Below are 9,424 nucleotides of genomic sequence, written 5' to 3' on the forward strand. Positions count from 1 at the left end.
CTACATAGGAGGTTAAGGCAAGAAGTTCAAAGCCTACTAGAACTGAGTTCAAGGCCAGTAATTTACTGAGACTCTGTCTCAAAAAATAAAAAGCAAAGAGGGTCAGAATCTTTAACACCACAAAGAAAAAGATAAAAAGCCGGGAGCCAGGCATCATTGCTCATGCCTATAATCCTACAACTTGGAAAACTGAAGTAAGGTTGCTATAAATTCCAGGGCAGCCTGGGCTACACATAGTAAATTATAAGACAGCTTGGATTACATTACAATATGAAATAATATCTTGAAAAAAATGACCAGGGATATAATATGGTTCAGCCACAGAGCACTCTCCTGGGATGTCCAAAAACCTGGGTTTCAATCCTCAGCATGGATGGATAAATGAATGAATGGATGAACAACAAACCAACTAGAACTCATTTTAAATTGTGTGTGTGTGTGTGTGTGTGTGTGTGTGTGTGTGTCTGTCTGTCTGTCTATGTGTTCCACAGAATGCATATGCAGGTCAGAAGACAACTTGTAAGAACCAGTTCCCTCTTTCCACTATATAGGTTCTAATGACTAAAACCTCTGAACAACTTTTTCTGTTTTCCTTTTGCAAGTGCTGGGGATAGATCCTTGGGCCTTGCACAGGATAGGAAAGTCCTCTATTGTTAAGCCACAATCACCAACTCTTGTTTTGTTTTAGCTTGAGACAGAGTCTTGCATAATTCACTATAAAGCTAAAAACAACCTTAAATTTCTGACCCTTCTACCTCTACCCCTTGGTGCATACCACCAAGTCTAGTTTATGTAGAGATAAACTCAGGGATCCATCAGCACTAGGTTAGTACTCTACCAAATGAGCTATAGTCTCTGCTGCTATGGAAGGTGGGAAAGAGGTGGAGGCCAGAGGACAATCTTGGATTCCCTTCCTGCTCAGGCATCATACACCTTGTTTTCTGAGACAAGGTCTCTCACTGAGGCCCAGGAATAGGTAATTAGGTTAGGTTAGGCTAGGCTAGGCTGGTTAGCTAGCAGCCAGCAAGCTCTAGGGGATTTATCTGTCTTGGCCTCCCCAAGGTAGAATTACACACATGCACTGCCACTCCTGTCTTTTTACTTTGTATGTGTATGTTGGTGATCTATCTCAGGTCTAAACTGTCTCTCCAGCTATCCTTTGATTCCTTAGTGTATAGGTCAGGCTGGCCCAGGGATCCCAAGGTAGCTTTCCTTTATTCTGGCACATAGGTAGGGACCTTTAGAATTATTCCATTTTTATGTTTCTTTCTTTTGAGATAGGCTCCACTGTAGCCCAGGCTGTCTTCTATCTCTTAACTTAGTATGCACTGAGGACAGACAACCTTCAACTTCCAATCCTCCTGACTCTACCTCCGTCTTACACCATCAAGCTTGGTTTTATGCTGTGCTGGAAGAGAACCTAGATTTTCCTGTTGTACTAAGCAAACACTCTACCAACTAAGCTACATTCCCAGCCTGGAACTATAAAATTTTATATGAAAGATAAATTCATGAAGAAGTTCTACTCACTAAACAGTTTCTTCTGTAAAGAATGAGTAAACAGTAGGACTAGAGAGATGACTTAGTGGTTAAGCACACATACTACTCTTACAGAGGACCAGAGTCCTATGCCCATCACCCACCTCTAACTCCAGCTCCATCAGAATTTGATGCCTCTGGCCTCCACTGCTATTAAGCACTCTCACACATAGACTCTACACACAGTTCCACACAGACATATAATTAGAATAGAACACAGGATCTAAGAGATATTTGTCCACCTATGTTCACAGCAGAATCATTTACAATTACCAAAAATAACAAACCCAGCATGGGCTACAAAGCAAAATCCTGCACTTTCTCCAAGACTAGAGTGGGTGATTATTTCAAAATCACCTAAGCTACATAGCCAGTTTGAGGCCAGCTTGGGTTATATAAGATCCCACCTCAAAACACATACACTAAAGAATGCAAGAAGGGAACTGAAGGAAGGAGGGAAATGGATAGACACCAGTAATCCCACTACTTTCAAATTAAAAGCACAAAGATCCTGAGTTCTAGGCCAACCTGAGCTGTATAAGACTGTGTCTCAAAGGTAGGGGAGGGACACAACAAAGATGGCTCTGCAGATAAAAGCACTGTCACAAAAACTTAACAACCTGCATTGGATCTCCAGATCCACAAGCAGAAAGAGACAACAAACTTCCAAAAGTCGTCCTCTAACCTTCACATTCAGGGACTTCCATGCTCACCTCTATCCCTCACTTCTTCCCTCCACACTCTCTCACACAATTTTTTAAAGGAACATAAAAAATGAAAAAAGGAGTTTATTACTTTTCCTTTATTACATTTATGAACTACATGTTAAATGTTTAAAGATGCTTTTAACACTAACAAAACCCTTAAAAACAAAAACTCTCATTCTTCAAGTTTCACAATGATGTCTTTTTCTACTCACACTAACCAATTCTGCATTGCTCTAAATTCATAACTCATATAATCACAATCAATGCATTAATTTATATGCTGTCTTACTGCTTTTCACAATGATATTGTCCAAGATTGATACTGAAGTATTTAACAGTTATAGTAATAGCATATAGCTTTTTCTTTGTTTAACATTTCCAACGTCTCCAAAGTTTACATATTAGACTACAAAGTTATATTTCCTATTTTATCACTGATATTTATAATAAAAGCCTTTCTGTTTTAGTTCCCATAACAATTGTTGTATTTTTTATTTTCATGAAAACGAGGTTAACTTTTTGAAAATATTTTAAATGAAAGTTCTTTTAACTGATAAACTTTAGAAGATTTAAAACATTTCTGACTAGTTTTACATTAAACTTTTTAGTACATTTTTTCTATTTCTCTCTTGTTATGTGTAAGCCCTGGGATGCTACTAAAAACAGTGAGTCACCTTGTTTACCTAAAGTTTGAATACAGAGTATTCATGACAAAATTGAGATCTCTGACCAGAGTGGCCTCTAAACCAATGAGTGGTTGTCAAGCAAGAGTGACTTTGTTCCCGTGAAGCATCATATGAACATCTAAAGAACTTGAGTCTATTTGAGTCTATCTCAGGTATGCTCTACTGGCATCTAGTGGATAGATACAGATACTACTAATGCAAGGGAAAGCATTAACAAAAAATTATCTGGCCCAACATGTCAATATGCTAATGAAAACTCTGCTCTATATTATATGACAAATAGCTATAAAGGAAATTAACTAGCTCTTTTGCCACTGGAAGAAAAATTCAACTCTACATGGTCTGTACTTCTGACTCTTAACTACAGCTCTACCTCTCCAGCCTGTGCTTTTGAATCTGAAAGTAATTTTCAGAGGGGAAAATAATCCCTACAAAGTTTCTGCTATAATTTTCAGAGCCATATCTTTGTGCTTTTACATAGTTGTAAAAACTATCGATATGATATAAATTTATTGAAAGAAAAAGATTATTGACTACCTTGAAGGATGAGAATTGAATGGCTAGTTGAGGTGGGAAGGACTTTACTTTCTACACACTCTTTGAGACTTTAGTTTCATAATAATTTTAACCTTTTTCCACCTGTAATGGAGGTTGAACCCAGAGACATGTGCATTAGACGAGACTTCCACCCTATCATGAGCTACACCCTAAGCCCCATAACTTTGTAGTATACTGTCCCCGACAGTTTCACTCTGTAGCCCTGGCTGGCCTAAAACTCGATGTTTAGTATATAGACCAGGTTGATTTTAAACTCAGAAATCTGTCTGCCTGGGATTTAAGGTGTATATGTGTACAACTATACCTAACAGTTTACAATATTAAAAGATGTCATATTATTCAAATATAGTATATGCACACTCTTATGATAGAAAACTTTAAAATCATTGATCTAAAAAAGTCTTTTCTATGGGAATTTTTTTCTTTCAATCTGCTAAAAGGGGAGAGGTATCACTCCAAAATTCACATTTAGAAACTGGTTTATAACTGGTTTGTAGTGGTACATGCCTTTGATCTCTGACTGTGGCAGAGGCAGAGGTGAGCCTCTAAGTTTGAGGTCAGCCTGGTATATATAGTGAGACCCTGTCTAAAAACAAACAAACAAAAAAACTGACTTGTGCCGGGCAGTGGTGGCACACACCTTTAATCTCAGCACTTGGGAGGCAGAGGCAGGTGGATTTCTGAGTTCGAGGCCAGCCTGGTCTATAGAGTGAGTTCCAGGACAGCCAGGGCTACACAGAGAAACCCTGTCTCGAAAAACCAAAAACCAAAAACCAAAAAACAAAAACAAAAAAAAATTGACTTGTAAGCTAGAAAGGTGATTCAGTGGTTAGGAAGACTGACTGTTCTTCCAGAGGATCTGGGTTTAAATCCCATTACCCACATGGTGTCTCACAACTATCTGTAACTCCAGTTCCAAGGAGATCTGATGCCCTCATCTGGCCTCTGTGAATACTGCACACACATACCTACAAACCAAATCACTCATTAAATGATTTAAAAAAAGAAAACTGGTTTGTAAGGAAAGAAGGCTCAGTGGTTAAGGACATGAAATACTCTTACAGAAGGCTTGATTCCAGCATCCACACTGGACTGCTTACAATTGCCTTCCAGCTCTAGAGATTCTGACAAACACATATATATGGCATACAGACATACATATATATAAGTAAAAATAAATCTTAGAAAAATAATTTAAGTTGATTTATACGGGTTTTATTTTTGAGACAGGTTCTCATGTAGCTCAGGTTGGGCCTGCTATGTATGAAAGTGAGGCTGGCCTTTAACTCCTGACTCATTCTCCTAACTCATTGGATTATAGTTGTGCACCTAGCTCGAAAAAATTTTTAACCTGACCTCTATTATCAAATGTGAATTCTGGCTCCTCTAGTCAAGGACTTATACGGGTAAGAGACTCAATAGCCCTGAAGAAATACAAAACAAGATAGTCCCCCTGTTTAAAACTATATGCGTTAATTGAATTTGGTGACATCAGATGAAGCAGAAGTATGAAGTTTGAAGTCCAGTAGGGTGGCACATGCCTTTAATCTCAGCACTGAGAAGCAGAGGTTGGTGGATATTTATTCAGTTCAGAATAGCCAGGACTTTACAGTGAGACTGTCTCAGAACAACAAAGTTTAATCTTTGCCTGAACTAAACAGCAATTAGCTTAGCCTGAGCAATTTAAGGCCCTATCTCCAAGTTTACAAAGACATGCTAGAGATGTAGTTAGCAGAGTACTTGCTAGCAAACACAAGGCCCTGGGTTTAATCCCCAGAACCACTAAACAAATAAATGACCAAATAATGAATTCCCTAAAATAAACTTAGGTTTTTGTTTGTTTTTAAATGTATGGAGTCTGGTAAGATGGTTCAACAGTTATAAATACTTCAAGTCCAACCACCTCAGTTCAAACCCTAGAACTCATAGTAGCGTGAACTGACTTTTACAAGTTTGTCCTATGACATCTAAAAGAATGCTACCACAAACACATGCATTTGTGCATGCACACAATAATAATAAATAAAACTGAGAAAAAAATTTACTAATAGTAACAGTCCAAAATTCCCTCCTCAAACTATAGGATCTTTTAACTTAACCAGCAAGAGACATTACTGGGTCTTTTATTTCTCATTTCTTACCTTTTCCTGCCCCACACGGTAAAGGAGATAATCTCCATTCCCAAACTACATAACTAATTCATTGTCTGGCTCTAAAATAATTTAAAAAATATGAAATGAGGATTTTATTATTATTCAAATACTTCACAGGTAAGAATTTTTCTAATATTATTTGTTATCCCTTTCAAAGAAACAGGAAAAGACAGTTCATTTAAAAAAAGAAAACAGAAAAGGTAAATAACTTAAGCAAAATAATTCATTTAATTCACAAAGACAGACTATATACCCTACTGCACTTACTGCTGCTATGAGATATTTCTGGAATTTCTTTTCTGAAAGAAAGGGAAAACCACAAGCAAGCTTTTTCTTCTCCACAAGTTAAGAATCTACATGCACACCAAATGCTACTCACCCTCCCCAAAATCCCCTGTAGCTCAGAGATCTGCATTCTAAAACTGAAGTTTTGTTGTTGCTGTTATTTTGGTTTTGGTTTGGTTTGTTGTTTTAGGGAGGTTTTTTAGAAGAAAAAGAAAGGAAGGCAGGCCAGCCATCCAAACAAACATAGTGGTGGCTCAGACAAAATACTGCCTAGCACTCCCAAGTCCAGCCTAGATAAGGAAGTATATAATCCTGTCCAAAAAGGGGGGGGGACCTAAATATACTCTCAATACCTAAATTCATTCGTGGCACAGAATGTATAAGTAAACAGAAGAATAAGAATAGATGTTCTGAGGTTAGAGATGGCTTAGGTTTAACAGCACTCACTGATGTTCCAAAGGACCCCAGTTCAATTTTCAGCACCCACATAGTGGCTCACAATCAGCTGTAACCTCAGTTTCAGGGGACATGACACCCTCTTCTGGATTCCATGGGCACCAGGCATGGAAGTAGTGTGCACACATATAGGCAAAACACCATTACATGTAAAACCAAAAATTTTGAGTATGAAGCTGGGCATGGTGGCACATGCATTCCAATCCCAATCACTGGAAGGCAGAAACAGGCTGATCTGAGTTCAAGGCCAATTTTGTCTAAAAGCCAGTTCCAGGCCAGCTGGGGCTATATATTAAGACCTTGTTTCAAAAACACTATGAAAATGTATAGATTGTACCCATAGCTTTAATACAGTGTATGTGAGGGGTTGGGGATTTAGCTCAATGGTAGAGCACTTGCCTAGCAAGCACAAGGCCCTGGGTTCGGTCCTCAACTCTGGAAAAAAAAAAAATACAATGTATGTGACAGAGACAAACATAAGACAGGAATTTGACTTTGGACGTTCACTGACACTTTTATCTGTGAAGAAATTTAAACACTACTCATATAAAAGCAAACCAGTAACCTCTAATCTCATTCATGCCAATTATGTCAAAGTGGCACCCCCAAAATCAAGGAGACTATCTTCCTATAACATTCAGAATAAAGCCAGCCTTTTCAGATTTTCCCTTACAAGTTACAAAGAAAACAAATCTTTAGAATCTAAAGTTAGCCAGCACTTTCTTTCCTAGCCAAACACCCATGTGTTCTGAGTTCAGCTCTCATCGTTTTACTGAAAGGATAAAAGCCTTCCACAAATCAAATTGAGGGACCTACAGACTCCCCCAACAACTGACTCTCCAAATAAAACTCTTCTCTCATCTTGGTCTAGAATTTATTTTCTTACAGGGAAATTAAAAAATATGGGTGGATAATATACACTGCTTTTTTCCAAAGTAAAATGTCTAGTCCAAAAAACTTCCTGTTCAGACCTAGGAAAAACAGTGCTGTAACTGTACTCTGCAATAATTTCTCCTTATTCCTGTCAAATGCACAAGCCAGGATCATTGGCACACAGAAATTCCTGTACTTTAACACCAGGACCAGAGGTTAAAGTCACAAGGGATGAATGAGGACCAATGTAGAAGAAATAGTTAGCTAGGCATGGTGGTGCACACCTGTAATTTAGCACTAAGGAGATACAGGCAGGAGGAGGATCACAGAAAGGTCAGCCACCCTGGTCTACACAGCAACTCACAGACTAAATCTCAACAATTAAAAGTCAATAAATCATAGCCAAATTAAAAAGAAACATAATTCTGAGCATTTAAAACATCACAGTTCAGTTCTTTGACTTGACCATTGTCAAAGAAAAGAATAAGTCAACTTGTAAATGCACATGTATGCAAGTATGTGTGCAAATATCTACAATTACGTATGTTTGTGTCAACTTTTCTTAAAGATTCTAAAAGGTCAGTATCCTCTGTCCTAAATTACTCACACCTGAAATGGGCACACAGTAATACACACATGTGCTAAAAGAAATGCAAGAGCTCAACGCATTTCTTCACAAGGAGTCTGTAGGATGCCTCATCTTCTCGAACGCTAAAAACCTCAGCGTTCAACTATCCAGTTATTCCGAAGCTCAAAGATGTCTTGGAACTTCCTTTTCCTGTCTAACTTCATAAAACGTCCAAGAACCGATCACGTGATTTTTCGGAGTAAAAGCTGAGAACTTAATACTCACCTGCCTCTAACTAAAGAGAAAATAAGAACTGCTCTACTTAAATACACAGGCAAGGCCACACTTAAGGCAGAGGCGAACAGCAGACAGGCTTTTTGAGCTAGCTGTGTCCGCCAGTTTCTCAGGCTCCCTCAGTACCAAGGGCAGGGACTTTGGCTAACAAGACCCCGCCCTCCCCCATCTCCAACACGGGGTGGGCGGGAGGTAGCCTGCCGAGTCTGGGTTCCCGCGCGAAGCTCGCAGACCAAAGAACTCCCTATTGTGGGTCTACAGACGGTGACGGGAACCAGTGCCGCTCCTGACGCGCGTCGAAAAGCAAACCGAGCGCTCACTAGGCCCGCACCGCTGCCACCGTCTCCTTGCAAGCGACTGCTGCTGTCAGATAACACTGCACCCGGGAAGCGGGAGGCGGACCAGCCGAGTGCTGGTCCAAAGATTTCACGTCTCACGCAACGTTAGAGACAAGGGTCCAGGAGCTATACCTCGGACACCTCGTCCTCGTCGCTTCCAGAGACACCACCTCCGCCGCCCGTCCGCAGCACGGCAGCCGCCAACTTGAAATCCAGCGCTGCGTCCCCTCCGCCCGCGCTGCCGCCGCCACCGACTCCAGGCGCGGGCCCAGCCTCCCCAAAGAGCCTCACGGTGCGGATTCCCAGCCCGACCCCTCCCGGCGGAGGCGGCTCCGAGGCCCCAGCTGGGGCGGATCGCGGAGCTACGGAGTCCAAATCCTCCTCAAAGGAGGTGCCGCCGCCCCCGCTGTCCGTCAGCATGGTTCTCACGCGGAGCCGGAGACGCTGCCGAATCACTCGCGGCCACCGCCGCGGCTGATCCCGGGAAGGTGAGGAGCAGCAGGAGGAAGAAGCGTCTCTTTCCCCCCCGTCCCAGCAGCGCCACTAACTTCTCACTGCCTAACCTGCTGCCTCCCGCCCCTTAGACTCATCACTGGTTGCGATTTCCAGGCGCCTGCAAATCATTGGCCACAGAGATCTGTCGCTCACGCTCTCCGTCACGCGCTGCTAGCTGGCTCGCAGCCCCCAAGCTGCGTTGACCCGCGTAGGCCTAGGCGGTTGTGAACACCCGCCTCTTACTTCTCCCGAGCTGACTTCCGGTCTCCTTCTATATCTATTGGCCAGCCTCTGTGACTATCGTATCACGACCTTACAGTCTATTAGTTGGCCTTGTGGTCAGTCAAAATGAACCCTAACAATGGGGAACTCCATTGGTGCCAGATGTTGTCGGTCATTTTGTCACGGGACGTCGCGTGGTACAATTGGCCTGTGAGGAATACTGTTCATCCCGCCCCCATCTGAGGTGACG

At 41.3% G+C, this 9,424-nt stretch overlaps 1 protein-coding gene across 8 annotated transcripts in view; it reads right to left on the minus strand.

The window, feature by feature from the left end:
* Positions 1 to 9,032, minus strand: part of LOC114617264 (ankyrin repeat and KH domain-containing protein 1) — a 104,853-nt gene extending 95,821 nt beyond the window's left edge. For 7 of the 8 annotated variants that reach the window (XM_028762838.1, XM_028762835.1, XM_028762837.1 and 4 more), the window contains exon 1: positions 8,590 to 9,032. In XM_028762838.1, coding sequence (XP_028618671.1) covers positions 8,590 to 8,877 — 288 coding nt within the window. In that variant the 5' untranslated portion in view covers positions 8,878 to 9,032. The remainder of the gene's footprint in view (positions 1 to 8,589) is intronic. The other variant, XM_028762834.1, reaches the window with a different exon arrangement.
* Between the last annotated feature and the right edge of the window lie 392 nt (positions 9,033 to 9,424).

This window comes from Grammomys surdaster, unplaced genomic scaffold (genome assembly GCF_004785775.1).
Source record: "Grammomys surdaster isolate TR1022 unplaced genomic scaffold, NIH_TR_1.0 135, whole genome shotgun sequence".
NCBI lineage: Eukaryota > Metazoa > Chordata > Mammalia > Rodentia > Muridae > Grammomys > Grammomys surdaster.